The sequence below is a fragment of the Elephantulus edwardii genome, unplaced genomic scaffold, assembly GCF_000299155.1.
Source record: "Elephantulus edwardii isolate Elephantulus edwardi_28Jun2011 unplaced genomic scaffold, EleEdw1.0 scaffold00231, whole genome shotgun sequence".
In the NCBI taxonomy this organism is placed as follows: domain Eukaryota; kingdom Metazoa; phylum Chordata; class Mammalia; order Macroscelidea; family Macroscelididae; genus Elephantulus; species Elephantulus edwardii.
The window spans coordinates 277,078-303,438 of record NW_006399981.1 but is presented as its reverse complement, the minus strand read 5'-3'; the positions used below and the strand labels follow the sequence as shown (position 1 = coordinate 303,438).

General features: G+C 37.3%; 1 protein-coding gene across 1 annotated transcript in view; it reads right to left on the bottom strand.

The window, feature by feature from the left end:
• The window catches only part of CCDC41 (coiled-coil domain containing 41), a 122,830-nt gene that overhangs the window by 18,964 nt on the left and 77,505 nt on the right, over nt 1-26,361 (bottom strand). The window contains exons 10-12 of the mRNA XM_006898489.1: nt 8,105-8,180; nt 5,793-5,950; nt 4,856-4,985 (exon numbers count right to left, since the gene is read on the bottom strand). Of these exons, the coding sequence (XP_006898551.1) occupies nt 4,856-4,985; nt 5,793-5,950; nt 8,105-8,180 (364 nt within the window). The remainder of the gene's footprint in view (nt 1-4,855; nt 4,986-5,792; nt 5,951-8,104; nt 8,181-26,361) is intronic.

The following is a 26,361-nucleotide window of genomic DNA, read 5'->3' as shown; positions in this document are numbered from 1 at the left end:
GTATAGTTTTAGCTCAAAGCAAGTCATTGAACTGAGCTTCACAATTTCCTGTGACTTGACTCATAATCAACATGGTACATTTTAAAAAGTGAAATGAATATTCACTGTCTATACCCTTCATGTAGCAAGTGTTTCAGAGGGGGGAGAAAATGATCACTGGTCATAATACTACCGAAAGGTTATTTTGCAGGTTTCCTAAAATACTACCTTTCTCCCATCTTTCTGTCATACCTCTGATGAGATGATAATCTCTCTCACCACTGGATGTCACTTTTGCTCTAAAAGAAGTCAACCCAAACTAACCTCAATAATTAGAATCTGATCTCTAAAATAATTATCTCTAAAATCTCAAGATGAAAGTTCCTCAGTGAAAAGAACAAATCAGCTCCTACAATTTCTAGTGATTTCCAGCTCAAACATGGTTTCAGATGCACCTAGGCTTCAAACAGTCCAAGGAAGCATATGGAAGACATCTGAGATCACAGGTCGCACATAACCACACATTTCACATGCACACTGTAGGTGGAAGAGAAGTGTCACATAGACGGGGAACAAGAAAGCCATTCATACTTGGATAGAAAACATCTGGATTCTATTTACCCAACCAGTACTGAATTCAAACAATTCCCAATGCTATTTCACTTCTAACAGTATGTGAACAGAAACATATTAAGAAATGAAGAAAAAGTGGGAAAGAAATGACTTTTAAACTACAGCTATCGGGACACATATGACAGTTATATCTAATTATGTAAATAAACAACTAGGGGATGTGGTCTTTTTTCCAAATTCAGAATACGTAAATAATCCAGAGTTACTGCTTCCATGTAAAGTTAGCTTTTCTAACAAATATAAGATCTATAAAGATACTGAGTCTATGCCACAAGAACTACAATAGGACCTTGAGTCTATCTCAACTTAATTTAAAAACTATCTTAAGACATATCTGATGCACTGAACACTAATGACTGAAGATGTGGGATGAAATCAAGGACATCATGTTTAACGAAAGAAAAAGGACATTACAAAGACAACAAAGGGGTGAAAAGACAAATATGGATGTCAGAAGAGATTCTGAAACTTTCACTAGAATGTAGAGAGGCCAAAACAAAAAGAAGAAACGCTGATGTAAAAGAAACAAACAGAAGATTTCAAGGACTGCTCCAAAAAGACAAAGTATTATAATGAAATGTGCTAAGAATTGAAATTAGAAAGCCAAAAGGGAAGAACCTTCTTGGTATTTCCAAACTGAAAGAACCAAAAAACCAAATTCAAGCCTTACATTTCAATAATGAAAGATTGTATGGGCAAAATCTTGGGTGAGGGAGAAAGCATAAAAAAAAAATATTAAGGAACAGAGAGAGTCACTACCAAAAAGAATTGGTTAATACTGAACCAGTTCAGGAAGTAGTATATGATCAAGAACCAAAAGAAGAAAGAAGTTCAATTTGCCCTGAAGGCATTGGCAAAAAATAAGGCCCTTGGAATTGAAGGAATACAATTAACATAGTTCTACAAACAGATTTAGGTCTGGATCAGTTCTATGCCAAGAAATCTGCCAAGACAGCTTACTTGGCCAACTGAATGGAAGCAATCCATACTTGTTCCCATTAGAAAGTGATCCAAGGGAATGTGGAAATTATTGAACATTATTGAATATTGTTAATATCACACACTAGTAAAATCTTGATGAAGATTATTTAAAAATGTCTGGGAAAGTGCATAGACAGTGAATTACCAGAAATTGAAGCTGCATTATTAAAAGACAATGGAATGAGAGCTATCATTGCTGATATCAGATGGATCTTGGTCAAAAGTAGAGAATACCAGAAAGATGTTAACTTGTGTTTTATTGACTATGCAAAGGCACTTTTTTACTGTGTGGATCATAATAAATTATGACTAACATTGACAAGAACAGGAATCCCAAAACCCTTAATTGTGTTCATGTAAAACCTAGACATAGCACATAAGCAGTTGTCAGAACAGACATGTGCATATGGTTTAAAATCAGGAAAAATGTGCATCAGAGTTGTAACTGAACTATATGAAAAAGAATGTGGTGTCAGGATCGGGTGAAGACTTGCATCTGTCGATGAAACAACTTTGCTTACAGAAACGTGAAGAAGACTTGACACCTTGCCAAGAAAAATGTAAACAAACCAAAAGCAAAATGAGCACAGGATATGAACAGACACTTCACCAAAGAAGACATTCAGATGGCAAACACACACATGAAGAAATATTCAAAATTCCTAGCTATCAGAAAGATGTAAATCAAAACAACTGTATCATCTCACCCGAGCAACAACAGCAAAGTTCAACAGAGAAGCAAACAACAAATGCTTGCAAGGTTGTGGAGATACTGGAACCCTTATTCACTGTTGGTGGGAGTGCAAAATGGTATAACCACTATGGAAGTCGGCTGGTGCTTTCTGAAAAAGTTGGAAATAGAAATACTATTTGAGCCAATACTTTTCCAATACTGGGAATAAACTCTAACCAAAGCCAAAGAAACCAAAGCCACCATGCACACCCACGTTTATTGCTGTGTTATTCACAAAAGCAAGGACATGAAAGCAATCTAAAGGCCGTTCAACAAATGAATGGATAGAAAAGTTATCGTATATTCAAACTATGCAATACTACACAGTACTCACTGAAAAACAAGGAACTCGTAAAATTATACAACATGGATGATGCTAGAGAATATCATGCTGAGTGAAATATCTCAGTCATAAATGGACAAATACTGTTAAAAAGCAAAACTGACATGGGGATGGAAGGAACCTAAGAAAAGAGAGCATAGATGATGAACACTGCATTGGAACAGATGAAGGAAAGAACCGTTTAAAAGGAATATATGATTAGTTATTATATGTATGACTACAGTCCAGAATAAGAGGTGCATTGGAAAGTGGATTAGGGAAGAAGTGGAGAGGGAGTAAATTGTGCAAAAATGAATGAATGAAAGTACTACTTTTCTGTTAACTTTTGTTAAAATCACCACTTAAAAAATTACAAAAATGTTTTTATAAAGTGAAGAAGACTTGAAACACTTGCTTGAAGAAGATCAAAGACTACAGCCTTCAATCTAACCAATGTAAACACATCTTGGGAGGAGGGCAGAAAATGTGCAACAATGAGAAAAAAAATGAAAACATTTTCAATGTTTAAACACACACACACATAGAGACACGTTATATCTTAACATCAAGAAAACAAAAATCATTGCCTCTGAATAGGCAACATCATGCTAAGAAGAAAAATGACTGACCTTGTCAATGATGTCACTTTACTTGCATCTACAAACAACATTCATGTTAGCAGCAATAAAGAAATCAAAAGATGTGTTCCATTGGAAAAAATCTCTTGTCAAGGACTTCTATATAGTGATAAAGAAGAAGGATGTCAGTTTAAAGATTAAGATGTGCTTGATCCAAACCATGGTATCTGCAATTCCTTCTTATACACATGAGACAATGACAAAGGAAGATAGTAGAAGAATCAATGCCTCTGAATTTTGATGTTAGAGAAGAGTATAAATATCCTATGGACTGCCAAAAGAACAAGCAAGTCTGTGTGAGGAAGTACGAGCAAAGGTGCTCATTAGAGACAAGGGATGGTGAAACGTCATCTCACATACTTTGAGTATACGGTCAGAAGTCATCCCTTGACAAAAGACATCAGGCTGTGGAGTGTGGAAAAAGAGACTGGAAAGAGTAAGACCTGCAACAAGATGGACTGAGATACTGAATATCATAATGGGCTTGAATTACCAGAGATTGTGAGGATGGATCAGGACAGAGCAAGGTTCAAGTCTGATGTTTTCAGGGTTGCTGTGAGTCAGGGTCAACTTGATGGTATGTAATGACATACCTAAAAAGCACTTTCTTCTCAATTTCCACTACCAGTGTCACTATTAATGTAATTTATCAAATGCCAACAGATCAAAATCATCTATCAGATTTTCAAAATACTACTATGTCCTCTCTACACTGAAATCTTGTTGAAAATAATAGTTAAATCACTGCCACAGATGGACATGATTACTGATGTCACAGTCAGTAATGGTTACTACACTCCTGGGGTTTGTGGAAGTAGAAAAATGTTGTAAAGCGTTAACTAGGATCAATCAGCTGGCACATTATTTCCATGATACCTATACAATTGCCCCCTACATCCCTACATTTCCTCCGAAATACAGGTTTTAGGTTTTGGGGAAAGGATGCCACCAAGATGAAGCTTAAAAAGAATCACTGGCCTCCCCTCCATATTTCACGTAGGGAGGTCCATTCCTTTGGTGATGTAACTTTCTAATAAATCTACCTTTTATTATTTTATCCTCAAAAAAGAGGATCACTGTCGTGAGAATTATCATGGTTGTTTCAAAAGCAAGGCATAGTTCCAGTTTTTCCTGCTGAAGCAAGGAGATACTTACTCCTATATATATTCCCAAGTTACAAACAGCAAAGCATTTTAATCATTACAGCAATGGTACAGATACTAGTTAGACATAATTGAAACAGGCCTAATTACAGTATAAGCAAGGTGCAGAATGAGTTAAGTAAAATTTGTATAGGCTGGCCTAGAATTTTTATCACTCTGAAGAATGCTCTCTCTGTGGAAAAATACATGTTGGCTTGGAACAACTGATTTACATACAAAATTGAGGAAAAATCTGTAGAGCAGTTTGAGTTTTTCTCCAATTTACCTCTTCAAGGTTGGCAGGGAAAATATTACATACAAATTTCAAATTAAGCACAGAACTAAATTCTCAGTTTTAACTGTTGTTTTTCTAAATAGTTAATTACACTTCACTGTGTAGAAGTTCCTTTAAAAGACAACCACTTGCCTTCTTCTGGGCAATGGCAGCTCTCTGCAGTTTCTCTTTAGCTTGATTATACTTTTCTTCTCTGTCTGTGATACGCTCATGAAGTTTATGCTTTTCTTCCAACCAGTGTACCTGTTTCTCTTCCAAAGTTCTGCGAGAAGAATATATGTATGGAAGATATGCACTTTAACACAAAACTTTAAGATTAAATAGTAATTACCACAAGTAATAGCACACTTATTACCTGTCTCCCCACATTCGTAACTACCTAGCTACAGGCACTGTTGAATGGGTACTTATTTGCTAATACAATTAAGCTTCTTATGAGCCAGCACTGTATGTGCAGTGCATTGTTTATTCTTCAGAATAACCTTTTGAGATTATTGTTCTAATTATAGGACATAAATTTTTACAGAGTGGTCTGTCCAAAAACAATAGAGCCCCAGTGGCCCAAGGTATGAAGTTGCACTGCCAACCCTAAGGCAGGAAGTTCAAGTCCACCAGCTGCTTCATGGGGAAAAAGACAGACACTCTCCTGTGCAATTTATAGAGGGTCAGCTATGAGTCAGTTTCAACTTGATGGCAAAAGACCAAACAAACAAAAAACAAATCTGTTCTTTGACACTGAGAAGAATCTACTGGATATTTGAAGAAATATGCTGGTTTGCTCAATGAATATTCAAAGAATTTTCCTTTGAGGGTTTAAAAATATTTTATCAGATAGCATTTTAGAAAAAAACTTTCTTCCCTAGGTAGTTTACCTTGGAACAAAAATCCAAGAGCCAAGAAAGCTCATTTTAATGAAATAAATTATATTATCTAAGACAATCAAAGTGTACATAATCAAAGGCTATTTGTAACCAGTTACCAAAACACATTTAACACCGCAATTATCACTTGAAGAGTTATGCATAATAGAGACAAGAAATAGTTTGTACATAAAAAGGGTACACTCTACTTTTCAACTTCTAGTTGAGCTTTTTCTGCTTGGTTCCTTAAATTCCGGCAGTCCTGTTTTAACCTCTCCACCATTTCCTTCAGCATTTGGTTTGAATTCAGTAAATCATTCTCCGACTGTGCAAGTGAGGTGACTTGGATCTGCAAACTACTGATTTGCTTTAAAAAGAAGAAAAGAAACACAAGGCAAATAAACAAGTACAGTAAGGTCTGAGAGGGACAAAAAAACATGCCTTCTCTCACAAACGCCCAACCAACTGGTGTGCCCTTGAGGGTAATCTTAAATGAAATTGCAAACAGCAATGCTCTGCAAACAGCAATGCTGTTGTTGTTATGTGCCTTCGAGTTGCCTACGACTCATAGAGACCCTATGTATAACAGCTCCGGATCCTGTCCTGTCGTAAGACAGTCTTGATGACTCTGACACTCCTACCCGTCATTGACCCAGTTACTTTATCAAGCCATCTCATCCAGGGTCTTCCTTCCTCTCCTGCGTTGTTCCTCCACCCTTCTGAGCATGATGTCCTTATCCTAGGACTGGTCCCTCCTGGCCACGTCCCCAAAGTATGTGAGATGGAGCTTCAAAATCCTAGGTAGGGTTACTTCTTAATATGACCAAAAGTTATCATGAACTGCATCCCTCAGTCTGCTGCTGATCCCTCTGCTCTTGATCCCCTAATTAGCAACCTGAATAGGCAGTATCAGAAGTGGAGAGAGGGTACAGAGGAAAACAAGGAGATGAGAATCTAGGTAAGTCTCCTACTTGGAAAAAATCCAGCTGCTAAAGAAGTCTGTTCTCCCACAACACCGTAGGGTCAGCATCTCTTCCAAGATTTTTGTTCTCTGAGAAATCAGGGATCATTTTGAGTACAGAAAGAATCACTGTCACAGGTAAGAGGTTCCCAAGCATTCTATAGGAAGCTCTGGTGGCACAGTCCACAGGGAGTTATGCTGCTAACTCAAAGGCTTCGAATTTCAGGCAGTTCAAATCTACCACCAACTCCCCAGGGGAAAAATGTTCAGTCTTTTCCTGTTGTGATTTATAGCCTCAGAAAAGCGAGGGAAGACCAGTGGGAGTCGGAATCTACATGAAGGCAGTGAATGAGTGAAACAATCTACATGCTCAGAGTGGTGTGAAACTCTCCTGGTGAAAGGTTCCTCTATTTGGGGGATCCTCTGCTGTTTCAAGGTCATCTCAGGTACCAAAGAGTACAACTGAATTTGGGACAGGGAACAACCAGTGGGAGAAAGACTCACTATCTCAGCTGGCACGCTGAGGTGCAAGAAGGAGGACTGCCTTCAAATTCCCCTGAAAAGAAACTACTTAAGTTGGCACCACTCCAGAGACAAAGGAGGACATCAGACTTCAGTAGACAAGACATGGGAATCCAGAACACTCGATTGCACTTAGTGAAATCTATACTTGGACCAGGAAGCAGTCCTCAGAACAGAGCAGGGAAACATTGCATGGTTCAAAATCAGAAAGAGAATGTGTCAGGGACGTTTCCTGTCTCCACGCTTTTCAAAGTATATGCAGAACAGATCATTTGGGAGGCTGGGCTTTATGAGGAGGAATGTGGTATCAGAATTGGAGAAAGACTCATCAACAACCTACATTATGCAGATAACACAACCTTGCTTGCTAAAACTGAGGAGGATCTGAAGCTCAATATCAAGAAGACAAAGATTCTCATCACTGGGACAACTTTAAAGCATTTCTTGACAATAGATTTGCCCTATGCAATGTAGTAAGTTTTAGAAGACTTAATTGCATATGTGAAAGAGCATCAGTTAGAATCTAAGGATAAACTCTAAACATGGAATTTTTATTACTTCATAATTTAAAGGGGGGGAAAAAGAGAGTAGAATTTAAAAACATTCTTCCATGTATTTTCCTAAACATAAATTATTTCACCAAAAGCAATTCTCTTTCAAAAAATACAAGTCTTAGAATTCACAGAGATGAAGTATAAAATATTTCATGTAATAAGAAATGTAAGCTTACTCATAATCACATAAATAACTTAAAACCCTAATGATCCTACCAATCTATTTTTTAAATTGAGACTATCAAAACACTATGCTTTAAGTTAAAATTTTAAACCCAAACCAAACAATTTCTTAGTGGGCTGCAGCACATAAATATCTTATGTAAACCAACTTATTAAAATCGCATCTTAACAACCAACCTCATCAACACATTACTAATTGAGATTGGATTTTCAGTGCATTGATATATGAAATTAAAATACAGATGAAAACCAAAGACAGAAAAGCACTTTGAAAAAGTAGAAACATTTGCTGAAATCATACCTGTTTGAGATCAGAATTTTCATTTTTCACTTTCTCTGTATTTTCCGTATCAACAAATTGCTGCTGAAGTTTTAACCTAAAAATGACAACATACAAAAGTCATTTTTTTAGAATCTACAGGTTATTTAATTTACCATCCCATGTAATCCATTTCAATGCATGCCCAGTGGATACCAAGCACGCAGATACAATGATCTAGATTCACACTTCAAGCAGCTAGGTTTGACTTATAAATAATTAGAACATAAAAATTACTGCTTTTGCAGTAAGAAAATGTCCACAAACTGAAGGCATCTAGAGGCTAAGAAACTACATCTCTCTAAAAGAACAAGAGAATTCCATATGGTGATAAAAATCCAACCTGTAGGACTTTGATAAACAGCAAACAACTTCAAGGCCTATTGGGGAAAAAGGTTCAGAATGTGCTGCTAAAGCACCAAAAAGCATCATCAGCATGTCTCATCTGTACAATGAGAATGTGTTTTTTGGAACAACATTCTCAGGGGCTAGGGCTGTATTCTCAACACAATAACAATTTAATAAATATTTGATGTACTGGGTGAACCAAACTAAATCCTGGAGTAGACATTTGTAAGATGACTGGACAGTATAATATAACCAGAATTGAAGATATGACTACTAGTCCCTGAGAATCAGTATTATGTACATGCAAGTGCCAGAAACAACAGACCTAAAAGAAGAGGGCCACATTTGCTCCTTGTTTTGCTTCACAGTCAGCACGAGTCATATTCTTATTTCATAAATGTACTTACACTACTCTCTCAAATTCATTGGGATTTTTCCATTAAATACTCATTGACATTATTTACCTAATAGTTTTAGGTTATTGAGTTAATAAAGGTTTCTTTGCATAAAATCATGGAAATGAAAACAGAAAACAGGTGGGTTCTAGCCCAGTTGAGAGCTGGCAAAGATGGGCCTCAAATACCTATTTTCACACAAATAATATACGTACTACGTTTTATATATGCACAAATTCACCAACAAAGCATGTTTTCTTAAATGTATTATATCACTTTTTCAAGCTGCCAGACATCATTTATTTTTCCTTATAATTAATTATAAGTTATAATTAGTTATGATATAATTACATTACGATATAATATTACGTATAATTTAACTTGGTGCCTGTTTCATTCCCATCAGCCTATTCAAGTTTTTTACGTAGCTCTTTTCCCAGTAGGATTTCTTCCCTGTTTTGCAAATGGCTTTCTTGCAGAAAGACATCACTCTTAACACCTAGTTCTTAGCCTGGCAGCCAATCCCAGCTTTGGATACACATAGATCTGCATACTCCAAGGCCTGAGAGGCCACTGAGGCAGAGAAGATAAGCATGACACAGTCACACATATTCTGCCGTGCCATCTGGCTGACCACTTTGCAGGGACCATCTGAATCTCCTCCCTGCAAGGCAGACATCTCAGCCAGGGCCCCTTCTTTATGGACCTTTCAATATTCCTGCCACAGGTCTGTGCAGTTAGCCAGGGTGTACTACATGTGAACAGACTGAGTTTATCCATTAAAAAAAGTCTCACTTCACCAAAGAAGACTTTCAGATGGTGAACAAACACATGAAGAAATGTTCAAAATCCCTAGCTCTAAAAGAGATGCAAATCAAAACAACTATGAGATATCATCTCACTCCAGTAAGAATAGCAATATTTAACAGAACAGCAAGCAATAAATGATGGCAAGGTTGTGGAGAAACTGGAACCCTTATTCACTGTTGGTGGAATTGTAAAATGTTGCAATCACTCTGGAAAGCAGTGTGACTCTTTCTCAAAAAGTTGCAAATAGAGAACCATTTGACCCAGCAATCCCACTATTGGGAATATACCCCAAAGAGACCATAACTGACACCCAAGCAGATAGATGCACACCCATATTTATTGCAGCTTTGTTCACAATAGCAAGGAGGTGGGAACAACCCAAGTGCCCATCAACAAACAAATGGATAGAGAAGCTGTGGTATATTCACACAATTATTACGTTACATTGAAAAACAAGGAACTCATGAAATATTATTAAAAATGGGTGACCCTGGAGGACATTATTCTGAGTGAAATATCTCAATCACAAAAGGACAAATACTGCATAGTGCCACTGTTGTAAAACAGGACTGACATCGAGGTTGTGGGGAGACTGAGAAAGATGGGACAAATAATGTATACTGCATTAAAACAGATGAGGGAGAAAACTATTTAAACGGGATATGTGATTAGGTATTTTTGTCATGACAGGAGTCCAGAATGAAGGCTGCATAGTGGAGTGGACATGACGGAGGAAGGACTGTAAAACTATGAAAGATTTTTTCCTTTTACTTTTCAAAGAGAAGAGTGTACTTGGGGGAGAGGGGTGGGCAGGGAGAAAAGTGCAACAGTGAATGAATGGAAATTCAAAGTCTCTGTAAATTTTCATTAAAATTAGTAATAAAGAGAAAAGAGAAGAGAAAAAAAGTCTCAAATGTGACTAATAATGCAAGATCTAACCATATGCTACATACAAAAGACATTTTTAAAAAAAGAGTAATTTTTAAAAGTTTTACAAAAGCAACAACAATCAAAATATCACAATAGAAAAATCATCTTCTCAGATCACAATGCTATAATCTTATAAATCAGCAAAAGGAAGATCAAAGGGGAAAAGAAATCAAGTACCTAGACATTAAATAGTACTCTACTTGACCACTACTGGTTACCAGAAGGTATTAAAAAACAAAACCAAAACCAACCAAACAAACAAAAAAACCCTTAAAAATTTTTTGAAACAAATGAGAATGAAAACATAATATACTAAAAGTTTTGGGACACAGAAAAAGCAGTACTCTGAGGTCAAAATAGAGCCATAAATGTACATACCAAAAACCAAGAATGAACCAAAACCAACACTGGAAGTGAACATCACAAACAACTACAAAAAGAGGAGCAAAGTCTTTCAATATTCAAGGAGACAGCAAACAACAAACACTGGTGAGGGTATGTAGAGAAACTAGAACTCTCATATTCTGTTGATGAGACTATAAAATGATGCAGTCACTACACAGATCAGTTTGGTGCTTCCTTAGAAAGAAGGAAATAAAAATACCATTAGATCCAACAATCCCAACACTAGGTATATATCTTAAAAAAAATAAAGAGCTACAATATGAGCACCCATGTGCACACCTATGTTCACTACTGAAGTATTATTTACAAAATCAAAGAGATGGAAACAATCGTATGTCCATCAACAGTCAACTGGTTAAAAGTAACTATGATACATTCACAAAATGGAGTCCCCTGCAATGATAAAGAATAAAGAATGTAAAACACTGAAAATCATGGTTGAACCGAGAAAGTGCTATGCTGAATGAAATAAGTCAGTCACAAAATGACAAATACAGTATGTTGTTGTTATGTGTCATTTGTGACTCTTAGCGACCCTATGTACAAAAGCTCTGAAGCCTGCCCTGTCCTGAGCCAATCTCACTAATTCCAACACACCACCCCCATTGCCCCAGTTACTCTCTATCAGTCCATTTCATCTGGAGTCTTCCTCTCTTGCATTGTTCTTCCAACCTTCCAAGCATGATGTTTCTCCAAGGACCAGTCTCTCCTGACCAAATGCCCAAAATATGTGAGATGGAGCTTCAAAATCCTAGTCTCCAAAGAGAAACTTGGTTACATCTCTCTTCAAGACAGACCTATTTGTTTTCTTGGTGGACCTTGGTGGCCCTTCGAGATTCTTCTCCAGCACCACAATTCAAAGGCTTCAATTCTTCTGTCATCCTTAGTCATTGTCCAGCTCGCTGATGCATACAAAGTAATTGAGAAGACCATAGCCTAGATCAGGCACATCTTAAGTCTCTAGATGGACATTGTTGCTTCTCAGTACTCTGGAATGGTTCCTGACAGCAGATTTACCTAATGTGATTCATCTTTTTATTTCCTGACTGCTGGTGCCAAGAGTTTTGATTGTGGAGCCAAGCAAGCTCCAACAACCTCAATATCTTCACCATCTATCATGGTGCTGTTAATTGGCCCAGTGGTGAGAATCATTGTCTTCTTGATGTTGAGATTCAATCCATATTGAAGAGTAGTCCTTGACTTTCTGCAGCTAGCACTTGAGGTCTTCCTCAGTTTCAGCAAGCAAGGTTCTGTCATTTGCATAACATAGGTTGTTGATGAGTCTTCCTCCAATCCTGATGCCAGACTCCTCATCATAAAGCTCAGCCTCCCAAATGATCTGCATATAGATTGAGAAGATATGCAGATAGGAAGCATCCATGATGCACTCTTTAAGACCACAATAATTAAAAAAAAAAAGGAAGGTTGTTGCTAGGTGCTGTTAAGTCAAGTAAAACCCACAGTGACCCTATGAACAAAAGCTCTGAACTCTGTCCTATCCTATGCCATCCTCACACTTCCTGATATGATACACTAGAGCACATTGTGGCAGTCACTGTGTCAATCTACCTGGTTGAAAGTCTTCCCCTCCTTCAGCAACCATCTGCCTTTCCAAGAATCATGTCCCTCTCCAAGGAATACCCTCTCCTAAAAACATGTCTGAAGTATGTGAGGTGACACACAGAATTATTCTTGGATGATTACCAGGGATGAGAAAGGAGAAGAAGAATAAAAATTGTAAATTTGGTAACCCATACATATTAAAGTGAGTCAAAGGGAAAATAAAATATTATTATTTAAGGGACAAATTAGCCCAATATCACTAAAGAAAGAAAAACACAGGTCCAGGCGAACTCTGGTGGCCTAGTGGCAGGAAACTGCACTGCAATCCCAGAGGTGTGCAGTTCAAATCCACCAGATGCTCTGCTGAAGAAGGAGGAACAATCGCCTCCTGTATCAGTCAGATCCAATTTGACGGTACACACATAAAAAAAAAGAATAAATTAAAAAAAAGAAAGAAAAATGCAGGTCCAAAGGATTAACAGAAATCAGAGTTAGAGGGAGGAAGTAAGGGCAAGGTGATTACATTTTGTGTATTGAAATTATTATAAAATATGAATTAGTGAAAAATTATGGATGAAATGAAAAATTTTCTCTTTAATTCATCACTCAAAGCACAATAAAATGATAAAAAATTTTCAAATAAAGAAAAGCTAAAAGTATTAAAGTATATCAGGCATATGGAAATAATAGAAAAAGAAAAGACAGTAATGATATCAAACAATGCAGAATTGAAGGTTAAAAAAAAAGCATTTTTACACTTAAAGCCATAATTCACCAGTAGGATATCTAAGACTTAGGATTTCTAAAAAATAATGATGAAAACACTATATACATCAGAATATATGGTGATCAGAAAATTCTCACACTAAACATTTTTATTAGTAAAAAGGAAAGCACAAATATTGAATAAAATAAACCTAAAGCTAGCACAAGGCACATATACAATATGATCTTAGAAAAACAAAGGATTCTGCAGAATAGGTATCTTACAATAATACATCAATCTATAGAAAAGGAACATGTTTCAAGGGTGGATATATAAAAATTAATAACATTCTTATATGCTAACAATGAAGAATTAGAATGTAATTTTTTTTTAAATTTTAGTTTATTAGTGTGTGTGTGTGTGTGTGTGTGTGTGTGTACCGTCAAATTGGATCCGACTGGTATAGGAGGAGACTGCCCCTCCTTCTCCAGCAGAGCATCTGGTGGTAGAATGTAATTTTTTTTAAAAAATAACTCAGAATAATTTCAAAAATAAGGAATAAAATTTAACAAAAATTTAGCAATGAAACCACAAAACATTAAAGAAAGAACTAAAAAAGGAAGTAAATAAAAAGGAAGGAAAATATGTCATATTTATGGTTTAGATGACTCAGTAATGTTAGGATAATTGTTTTAAAATTGACTCACATATTCCATGTTGTTGTTATGTACCGTCGAGTCACCTGCGACTCATGGCGACCCCATGTACAACAACCATAAACCCTGCCCCATCTTGTGCCAATCTTACTGTCTCTGATACACCTACCCATTACCCAAGTCACTGAATCAATCCATCTCACTGGGGATCTTCCTCTCCTGCACTGTCCCTCCACCCTCCCAAGCCTGACGTCCCTCTCCAAGGACTGATCCCTCCTTGCAACATATCTAAAGTATGTCAGACGAAGTTTCAGAATCCTTGCCTCCAAGAAGCAGCCTGGTTTCACCCTTGCCAGGATGAACCTGCTCGTTTTCTTAGCAGTCCATTGTATATTCAATACTCTCCTCCAACACCACAGCTCATCAAAGGCATCAATTCTCCTTCTTTCCTCCCTAGTCATTGTCCAGCAATCTGATGCATGTGATTGCAAAGACCATGGCCTGTTAACATGTCTCTTTTGGGAGGAGGAACTGTTGAGCTGATTTTAAAACTTATGTGTAAAGGTAAAGTACCTAGAAAATCAAAATAGTCCTAATAAGGAAGAACAAGGTTGAGAATTTAAGCTACCCAGATTAAACTTACTATCAAGCTGCAATAATTATGACAGTGTGGTATTGGTATCAAGATAAAGCTATAGGTCAAAGATATATAAAAGAGACTGAAAACAGACTCATTTTTTTTGTTGATTTATGGTATTTATTTAATGATCATTTAGGTTACTAGACAGTATACATGCTTTTTTTTTCATAAACCTACTTTCTTTTTATTTATTTTTTTTTAATTTAGTTTGTTTATTTTTCATTTCAATGAACATCTACAGAGATTTTGGAATTCCATTCACTGTGGAAAGCACTGTGGCACTTTCTCAAAAAGTTGCAAATAAAGATACCATTTGACCCAGCAATTCCACTACTGGGAATATACCCTAAAGAGACCATAAATGACATCCAAGTAGATATATGTATACCCATGTTTATCGCGGCTTTGTTTACAATAGCAAGGAGTTGGAAACAACCTAAATGCCCATCAACAAATGAATGGGTAGAGAAGCTGTGGTATATTCGCACAATGGAATACTATGCTGCATTGAAAAACAAGGAACTCATGCAATATTATTCAAAATGGGTGACCCTGGAGGACATTATGCTGAGTGAGGTATCTCAGTCACAAAGGGACAAGTGCCACTGTTGTAGAATGAGGCTGGCATTGGGGTGGGGGCAAGACTGAGAAAAACTGGATGAAATATGTTTACGGCATTGAAGTCTATGGGGGAGAGAACAGACTCATTTTTATAAGGACAATTGATTGTGGACAAAATCTCCAACTTGGAGTAGATCGGGGTATGAGAAAGTCTTTAACAAGTGGTCTAAAAACAACTGAAAAAATGTCTCTATTTCCTTAATAAAAATTATCATGAGGTGGACCATAAGTCTCAAGTGCTAGAACTAAAATAGTAACCTAAAAGAAGAAAAAAGGAGAGAACTCACTTGGCGTTTCTCAAGTTGAAAGAACTGAAAAGCAAATTCAAGCGTCAAGTGGCAATACTGAAGGATGTAAGGGGCAATATGTTGAATGATCCAGGAAGCATAAAAGAAAATGGAAGGATGCAAACCAAATAAACACACAAAAAGATGATGGAGGGAATATACAGACCACGTACCAAAAATAATTGACTGAAAAATTTCAGGACAAGAGCCAATGACAATGAAGAAAGAAGTTGAAGGTACACTGAAGGTACTGGCAAAAAAATAAGGCCTCATGATTTGATGTGATACTAATTGATGTGTTTTAACTAAAAGATGTAGCCCTGGACAGGCTCACCAGTCTATGCCAGAAAATTTGGAAGTCACTTGACTGCATGATCATCTGGAAGAGATCCATATTTGTTTCCATTTCCAAGAACAATAATCCAAGAGAATGTGGACATTATCAAATAATATCTTTAACATCTTGGCATCAGCAGTCAGGAAATGAAAAAATAAATTACATTAGGAAAATCTGCTGTCAGAGACCTATCCAGAGTTCTAAAGAGCAACAATGTCTGTCTAGAGAAGATGTACCTGATCCAGGCGATGGTCTTTGTAATTACTTGTTATGCATCAGAGAGCTGGACAATGACCACAGAAGACAGAAAAACTGATACCTTTAAGTTGTGGTGCTGGAGAAGAGTACTGAACACACCATGAACTGCTAAGAAAACTAACAAGTCTGTCCAGGACAGTGTGAACCCAACTTGCTCCTTGGAGGCAATGATTTTGAGGCTTCGTTTCACATATTTTGGGCATGTTACCAGAAGGGACAGATCCTTGGAAAGACATCATGCTTGGAAGAGTGAAGGGACGGTGCAGGAGAGGAAGGCATTGAATGAGATGGATTGACACAATAACTGGGTGTAATTAAAGAGTATTGAGAGTGTTAGAGACAGCAAGATTGGCTCAGGATATAGCAGGGTTCAGAGCTGTTGTGCACAGGGTTATTATGAATCATGGTTTACTCAACAGACCACAACAACAAAAAGAACAATAACCTCATTAATACCACATGCAAGTAAAATATTGCTGAAAATAATGCAAAAATGGCCAGAAAAGTTTACAAAGAACTGACAGAAGTTCAAGCAGGATTTAGAAAGGCTATGGGACCAGGGATTCCTCTGCTGATATAAGATGGATCCTGGTTGCAAGCAGAGAATATCAGAAGACTATCTATTTCTGCTTTACTGACTATGCAAAGGCATTTGAATGTGAATCATAACAAATTATGGTTAACACTGAGAAGAATGGGAATATCAAAACTCTTAACTGTGTTCATGCAAAACATATATCAACAGACCAACGGAACACTGCATGGCTTAAAATTAAGAAAGTGTATGTGAACACTGTACCCTCTCTTCATATCCATTATATATGTATGCTGAGCAAATAATTTGAGAAGCTGAATTATATGAAGAAGAAGAATGTGACATCAGGATTTATCACCTGCATTATGTAGATGACACAATCTTGTTTGCTGACAGTGAGGAGGACTTGTAGCACTTGCTGTGGATGATTAAAGACTACAGTCTTCAATATGAATAGCATCTCAATATCAAGAAAACAAAAATTCTCACTACTAGACAATATCAAGATAGATGGTGAAGAGATTAAAATGCTGAACAAATTCATTTTACTTGGATCCACAATCAAAACTTTTGTACCAGCAGTCAGCAGATCAGGAAATGTAGTGCATTGGAAAAGTCTGCAGTCAGGGTCTCTCCAAATTGAGGAGCAATGATATAAGTTTTAAGACTAAAGTGGGCTTGATTCAGAGAATGGTCTTTTTAACGACCTGCTATACAATGAAAAAGATAACATAAGAATTGATACCTCTTGAGCTGTCGTATTAGAGAAGACTACTGAATATGCCATACTGGACTGCCGAAAGAATAAACAATTAAGGCTTGGAGAAAGTGCAGCCAGAATGCTCCCTGGAAGCAAAATGATAAAGCTTCATTTCACATACTTCAGACATGTTGCTAGGAGGAACAGGTTCCTTGGAGAGAGAAAGTATGCTTGGAAAAGTGAAGGGTCAGCAAAAGAGAGGAAGACCCTCAACAAGATGGACCAACCCAGTGAGTGTAGCAATGGGTTCAAGTATGTCAGAAACTGACACGATGGCATAGGTTAGGACAGGGATCAGAGGGGCACTATGGGTCATATCATACTTGACTCAATGAACCTAACAACAACAAAAGAAGAAAATACAAGACTAGATCGTTGTGTACAGAGCTGGGCAAAAATTCTTAAGTAGGACACAAAAAGCACAAAGTGGGGAAAATTATTTTTAAAACAACAACAACAAAAATTTACTCTCAGACAAACACAATTAAGAAAACAAAGGTAAGCCATACAGTGGGCGAAAATTTATCTGACAAAAGGCTTGAATGCAGAAAATATAAACTCAAGAAGATAAACTCATGAACTAAAAAACTGAGCAAAATATACAGAAACTTCAAAAAAATGAAGTAGCCTAGGAGCACAAGAAAGTATGTTCAACATCACTTAAAATGGAAAATGTGTTCAACATTATTTAAAAGGGAAAATTAACACAATAACAAATCACTCTGGTGCTCTAGCAGTAAGGAATTGCACTGTCAATCAAAGGCACATGGTTCAAACCCAACAGCTGCTCTGCAGGAGACAGATGGGTAATACCCTCTTATATGATTTACTAGACAGCTGTGGTGGCCTAGTGGCAAAAAGCTGTGCTGCAATCCCAAAGGCACATGGTTCGAGGCCACCAGCTGCTCTTCAGAAGGATGGGCAATCTCCTCCCCTGTGATTAACTGCCTCTGAAAACCCTCTGAAGGGTCAGCTATGGATCACTTCCAACTCCACAGTAAACAACAACATATGATTTACTGGCTGTTGGTTCCATGTTGCTAGGAGGGGCTATTTCTTGGAGGTGGACATGATGATGGAAAGGATGGTGGGTCAGCAAAGGAGAAGATGACCCTCAACTGGGTGGACTGATTTGGTGACTGCTGCAATGGGTTCTTGTGTGTCAGGAAGTGTGAGGATGGCGCAGGATAGAACAGGGTTCAGACCTATTGTTCATAGGGTCATTATGAGTCCTACTTGACTTGATGGCATTTAACAACAACAGATGGCAATAACAACTTTACTTATAAGGACTGAGGATAATAAGTGTCAGTAAAAACATGAAGAAACTGGAACTCTCATTGCCAGTAGAAGTGAAAAACACTGCAACTACTTTGGAAAACAGCAATGCTACATATAAAAAAACAATAAAGATACACTGACTGTGAGTAAATAATCTCATTCCTAAATATTTGACAATGAGAAAGAAAAACATATATCCAATTACAATTTATACATGAACATTCAAAGTAGCTTTATTTATAATAAACCAAAACTGAAGCTAATAAAACGTTCAACCAACAACAAAAGGCTGGAAAAACAAATTGTGTTATATCCATATTGTTGTTGTTGTGTGCCATCCAGTCATACTCACAGTAACCCTATGTACAATAGCTCTGAACCCTGCCCTATTCTGAGCCAGTCTCACTGTCCAGGTCACACCCTACTCTCATTAACCAAGAAACTGGATTACTGTCAATCCATGTCATCGGGTGTCTCCCTCTCCAGCACTGTCCCTCCACCCTTCCAAGCATGATGTCCTCATCAAAGGACTGGGCCCCCTGACCACGTGCGCAAAATATGTGAGATGGAGCTTCAAATATTATCCTGCAATAGAAAGAAAATGAAGTGCTGATACATGTGACAACATATATAATCAGTGTTTCCATAAGGTCCGGGACTAAAAGGAGTTAAAATGTAAACAAAAGAGGAGAAACTTTTAGGGTGGTGAAAATAATTCAAATTACAATGATGTTATATAACTGTATATTCAATAAACTACACTATTATAATTTAAATATGCATATTTTATCTCATGCAAATTAAATCTCAATGAGCTAAAAAAAACCCCCAAAATAACCCAATTATCCTTAATAGGAAAAGCACAGAAATAAAGATAAAAGCAAAAGGATAAGCTAGAAATGATTAGAGAAAATTAGAACTATTTCACCAACTGATAAGCAAGAACCTTTCAAAAAGCAAACAAATGACGAGCAGACTTTATCAATAGAGAGAGGAAAAAAGGGCATATACAAAATAAAAAAAATGACAAGAGTGTTCACAATATCAAGGAGTTGGAAACAACCTAAGTGCCCATCAACAAACGAATGGATAGAGAAGCTGTGGTATAGTCACTCAATGGAATACTATGCTGCACTGAAAAACAAGGAACTCATGAAATATTATTCAAAATGGGCGACTCTAGAGAACATTATCCTGAGTGAAGTATCCCTGCCACAAAAGGACAAATACTGCATGGTGCCACTGTTTTAAAATAGGACTGACCTTGGGGTTAGGGAGAGACTGAGAAAGATGGGTTCAATAATGTATACTGCATTGAAACAGATGAGGGAGAAAACTGTTTAAAAGGGATATGTGATTAGGTATTTCTGTCATGACAGGAGTCTAGAGAGATGGCTATATGGTGCAGTGGACCTGGGGGAGGGTTTGTAAAACAATGAAAGAATTTTTCTTTTACTTTTCCAAGAGGGTAGTGTTCTGGAGGGGGTGGAGAGGGTTGAGAGGGGAGAAATGTGCAACAATGAATGAATGGAAATCTAAAGTCTCTGTAAATTTTTACTGAAATTAATAATAAATTTAAATTAAAAAAAATTAAATTAGAGTAAGGAAGGCAATGGATTCATAACTGCTCATGCTAATAACACTATATCGTGGCATGGAAGAGGAATAGTGGAACAATATCCACATTTCCAATATTCTTCTTACAAAAACCATTTATGGAAATTAGGAACTACATTGGAACATGTATCTGTGGATTGGAAATGATCATATTGTTAATATTTCTAGCCTTAAACTTAAAAGATTATATTGTTCAAAATTATTTGTTATATATTTGTTTAAATTTTTCCCTCTTTTAACAACTGGCATCTAGAGGGAAGAGAAAAGACCAGAGAGTGGCCAAAATTATTGGGGCAACTATTGCTGCCAGTTTACGGCCTGTGTCAGGAAAGGAAAGTCTTACTCATAAACAATGCAACCCAAAGGTAATAAAGGAGGTCAGAATTGCTTCCACTGTGGAAAGCTGGGCCACTTCAGTAAACAGTGTCACAGACAAGAGCCACAGATAGGCAAGGGAGTAGAGACGAAGCTCCCACTTACTTGCTTTAAGTGTGGATCTGAAGGACACTTGGCCAAGGGCGGCCCACATCAAGTCCTCGTGGCTGACAGGACTGACAGGCCCCAACTCCCAGCTGGAAACAAAGGAAGATGCTTCAACGATTCAGATCCTCCCCGAAGAGCCACGAGTGAGCATTAACATTACTGGTAAGTACATTCATTTTCTCCTGGACACAAGAGCCTATTATTTGGTCCTTAAAAGCCTTCTGGGGTACCAACTCCTTTCACTATTTCTTAGCTGTTGTCATTGATGGAAAAAATCATAAGCAGTTCCTTACTTCACCTCTGCCTTGCATGCGGACTTCCGAGCTGTAAAACCACCCAGTGGTAGATGGAATTTGGTCCAGGACTTAAGAACAATAAATGACATAGTTGAGCTGCTACATCTTGTGGTTCCTAACCTTTATACTATAATAGACAAAGTGCTAGTCAATAGGCCTTTTCTTTTAAGAACTACCTTCTCTCTGTAACTTGATTTGTGCCACTGTTAGAACCTCTACTTGGAATATTATTGCTTTTAATTTTTGATTCATGTACTTTTAACTTGTTAGTTAAATTTGTGTCTTCTAGGCTGCAACAGTTCCATGATGCATCTTTAAGAATATGAACATGTATGGTTAAGCAAAATTGATAACAGTGCATCTAAATTCCAAAATCAATCTCCACAATAGTCTACATGTTGCCTATTGCCAAAGGGGCCCTTTAGAGTAGTGAGAGAAGATCTTCACCCTGAAAGCTACAGTGTCCCTTTTCAGCAGGAAGTAGCTAAAAGAATATACCTTCCCCTTTTCCTTATGAATCAGGGTGAAATCTCTCTCAGCGAGGAGTGAAAGGGAAGGGCAAAAGACACACTGACAAAGGAGATTAATCAGAACTGGTTTTGACAAGCACTGTGGCAATGGGACAATTAAAACAGACTTTCAAGGGGGAAAAAATAGAGGGACAAACTGGGGAAGGGGGTAGAGAAAATAGTGAAACAATGAATGATTGGAAATCCAAAATCTCTGTAAATGTTCATTAAAATTAATAAAATTTTTTTCAAATAATAAAAGTAATTTATTTTTCTCACAATTTAAGAAACATTTTCTAATTCAGCCACAGCCTTTACTTCCAAGTGACTTCTTCATTGTCTCTCAATTCTCTTTTATATAACACACTCTTGTTGCAGAAGGCAGTTAGTTTTTCGTCATTCCTTCTGTCTAGATAACATCCAATCAAAAATCCTACAGGAACGAGCACATGAACCCAGTGGTCGCGGACCATGTTCAATAAAGTCATGATTTCTGCATCCCAGGTGCCCACAACGACCCCAGGATCAAGGGCAGCAGCAACCTCAGTTCAGGTCCAGCCAAAATTTTTATAAAATGACAAGAGAAAAATAACCACTGAAATAAAAGAATAAAACAATAAAAAATGTTGCAAGCTTCTATACAAATAAATTTTAAAACTACATGAAATGAGTAACTTCTTACAAAAGTATAGTTTATCAAAATCATTTCATCAGAGATCCTTTTAAAGATCTGATTTCTATTGAATAACATAAAGGAATCTTCAAAAGATGAAAGCATTTAAATGTTCTTAGATAGGAAAATTACCATCATAAAGATATCAATTCTTTCTCAGTTAAAACTTCAACAAAATTCTAATGATATCAACACGCTTTCTACTAGAGCTAAATGCACTGATAATCAAATTCATATGGAAGAACAAAACGGCAAGAAAAAGCAGAAAGACAGTTTCTTAAAAGTTTGCAAATGTCCATCTGAGATGCACTGGTCTTTCCCTGTCCAGAGCAAGAAAAATGAAGAAAATCAGATTCAAGAAAACAATCAGCTGCAAGGACTAATGAACCACAGCCTCCAGTAAACTGAGAGTAGAAAAACCAGATATTGTCCCACGACAGTGTCTGGCTGCTTTAACCAAAATCACAAAAGAAGGACTGAACAGAGTAGAGGAAAAAATGTAGAACAAAGACCAAAGTTACTGGCTGGACAGACTCAAAACCCAGGGCTAACATGCTGTTGATAAATTTAATTATATAATAATTTTGTATAGCAAAAAAATAACATAAACAAAGCCAAAAGATGACTGACAAAATGAGAGTAATACAAAGTGGAAATACAGGAATAGACAATTCATTTAAAAAAAATATGGTCCTTAAATATATGAAATATCTTCAACTTCATTCACAATAAAATAAATTTCTCACCTGTCAGCCTGGAAAAAAATAAAACCGTATAACACCATATTTCATTGGCAAGGCTATGGAGGAATATGCACTCGCATACATTACTGATGGGAAGGCAAAATGACAGAATTCTCATGTGTGGCAATTTAGCAATAGACAGCAATACACAAGTGTACACACATTTTACCTCTGACTCATTTATTCACTACAGAAATTTATCCTGAAGCTGTACCTCCAACATCATGATAAGACATACATGTGCAAGTATTCTTTGCAGCATCATTAATATCACAATACACTGGGAACAAACGAAATACTTAAGCCTAAGGAACCGACTGAATAAACTATGCTATGTAAACTGCATATAAACAATGGAGTGCTATGCAACTATGGGAAAAGAAGAATAAGTAGATCCCGTACATGCTCTCATTATTGGTAAGTGTCAGTCACCTAACTTTGCTTTATCCTCACCAACTCTGCTATACTCAAGCCCTCTGTTAGTCATTGTGCCCTAGCCATTTTGTTGAGTCTTCCTCGTTTTGACATTCCCCCTTTCCCAGCATGATGTCTTTTTCCAAGGGCTAGCCCCTCCTGACAACACACCCAAAATATGTCAAAGTGTCATCCTCTAAAATTATCCTTCCCTCTACAAAACATCCTCATTGCACTTCCTCCAAGATAGACTTTTTGGTTCTTTTGGCAGTCCATGGAATTTTAGCAATTTTAGCCAATGCTATAACTTAAAAGGCATGAATGATTCTTCTGTCATCTTTATTCACTGCTTAACTTTTAGATGCATAAGAACCAACTGAAAATATTATGGCCTGGGTGAGGTGCACTTAAGTTTTAAAATATTAAACATCCTGGCTCTTTAGTATTTTGGACACATTCCTGACAGATTTTCTTTTGATCTTGACTTGCTATTACCGTGGGGATTGATTGTGGATCCAAGTAAAATGAAGTTATTGACAACTTTACTCTTCTTTTCTCCACCTACCATGATGCTCCCAGTGGCAAGGATTTTTGTTTTCTTAATGTTGATATATAATGTATATTGAAGGATGTAGTCTCTGATCTTCTGGAGTAAGTTTTTCATATCCTCTTCACTTTCAACAAGGACAGTTGTATCATCTGCTTAACACTGGTTGTTGATGAGTCTTCCTCCAAGTCTAATGCCATCTTCTACATTCTTCTTTCTACAGTCCATTTTCTTTACTAATTTTCTTAGTATACAAACTGATTAGTTATGGAAAAAGGTTACAATCTTGACAAATATCTTTCCTGATTTTAAATCATGCAGTATTCCCTTGTTCTGTTTGGTCAACAGCTTTGTGGTCTAAGTAAAGGTTATGCTCTATGTTGTGTACCATCCAGTCAGAACCGACCTATAGTGGACTCTCTGACAGGTTTTCAAAGGCAGTTAATCATAAGGGAGGAGACTGTCTTTCCTTCTCCTCCGAAGAAGCTGGTGGATTCAAACTGTGTGTCTTCGGGATTGCAGCACAGCTTCTTCCCATGAGGGCAAAGGTTATAAATAAGTTCAATTAAATGTTCTTGGACTCTCATTCTTATCAATGTTAGCCATAATTTGTTTATAAACCACACGGTCAAATGTTTTGCAATAAAATACAAATCAACATCCTTCTGGTATTCTGCTTTCAACCAAGATCTATACTGTGGCCTCTTCTGAATCCAGCTTGAATATCTCGCATTTCTCTGCTGATCCAGCCAATTTGGAATAATTTTTAGCAATATTTTATAAGCATGTGATATTAATGATATTGTTTGACAATTTCTTATTGGATTTCTTATTAAACATCTTACTGGTTTATCTTTTATGGGAATAGGAGCAAGTATACACTTCTTCCAGTCATTTGATAAGGTAGCTGTCTTCCAAATAGCATAGATCAGGGAGCATATCCAGGGATGTATCTATTTATTGAAGCATGTGAATTGGTATTCCATTATTAACTCTAGTACTTACACAATGCTCTGGGACTAAGGAAATGAATAAGCCTATGAGCCCTGGTGATCTAAAAGTTAAGGAGCTGGGCTGTCAACTCAAAAACACGGAATTTGAATACACCAGCTTTTCCTCTGGAGAAAGATGGGCAACACCATCCCATGCAAAATATAGCCTCTGAAAACCTGCTGGAGGATCAGCTTTGAGTTGGTTCAGACTTGACAACAAGGTGAAAGAGAGATGAAACAGAATAAGGAGAGAGAATCTCATTACCACCAAGCAAGAACTAGAGAGTGCCGTGTGTCCTGGGCAAAACAGAGTGAGATCAAGACCAAGACCAAGTGTGGTGGCAGCAAGGTGCTAAAGAGCAATAATGTCGGACTGAAAACATAATTGTGCCTGATGCAAGCCATGGCATTGTCACCCTTTGCATCTGAAAGCTGCGCAATGAACAAAGAAGACTGAAGAAAATGGATGTCTTTAATTGTGGTGCTGGATAAGAGTACTGAAGAGTACATGGACTGCCAAAAGAACAAAAAGCCTATCTTGGAGGAAGTACACAAGGTGCTCCTTGAAGGGAGGATGGAGAAACTCCATCTCATATACTTTGGGCAGGTTTTCAGGAGGGGTCCCTTCTTGGGGAGGTGGAGGGTCAGAGAAAGAGAAGACCTTCAACATAATGGACTGACATAGTGACTGTGACAACTGGCTTGAGTCTATCAACAATGATGAGGATGGTGCAGGATAGAGCAAGGTTCAGATCTCTTGTTCAAAGGGTTGCTATGAGTTGTAACTGACTCGATGGCACCAAACAGCAATTCTTTGTGCTTTTCCAATCCAATCTGATAGTGTCATTTTTATTAATAGTCATTCTGCTCACATTTGACGTTGTGTCTATGAGAAGCTATCCTGATTGATGGATTTTATCCTGTTTCCAATTTCAAGTGCAATGTGTAACTTCCCTAATAATGAATCATCTTTTAGGGGAAAGGAGGAAAGAAAAAGCAGCCCTACAGGACATACCACTATGTGCTACTATGAGGCAGGACTGACTGAGAGCAATGGGTTTGGGACGGGTTTTAATAAGAGCCAAGTTTCCCACTATTGTCAAGACTTATAAATGAAAAGAGGCAAGGTTAGAATGAATATCATGAAGTTAAAACGGAGTTACTGCTGTTGTTATAAATTGTGGGGTCTGTTTCAACTGATAATGACCTTATATAGAACAGAATAAAGCACTGCCTCATCCTGTACCATTAAAATGGTATTAGGAGATCAATATGAATTAAATACAGATAACCCATAGACTATTTATGTATGTGTTGTTATTGTTGTTATGTGCTTGCTACTCAGAGCGACCCTATGTACAACAGCCCTAAACTCCGCTCTGTCCTGTGCCAATCGCACTGTCTCCGACACTCCCATCCCAATTATCCCAGTC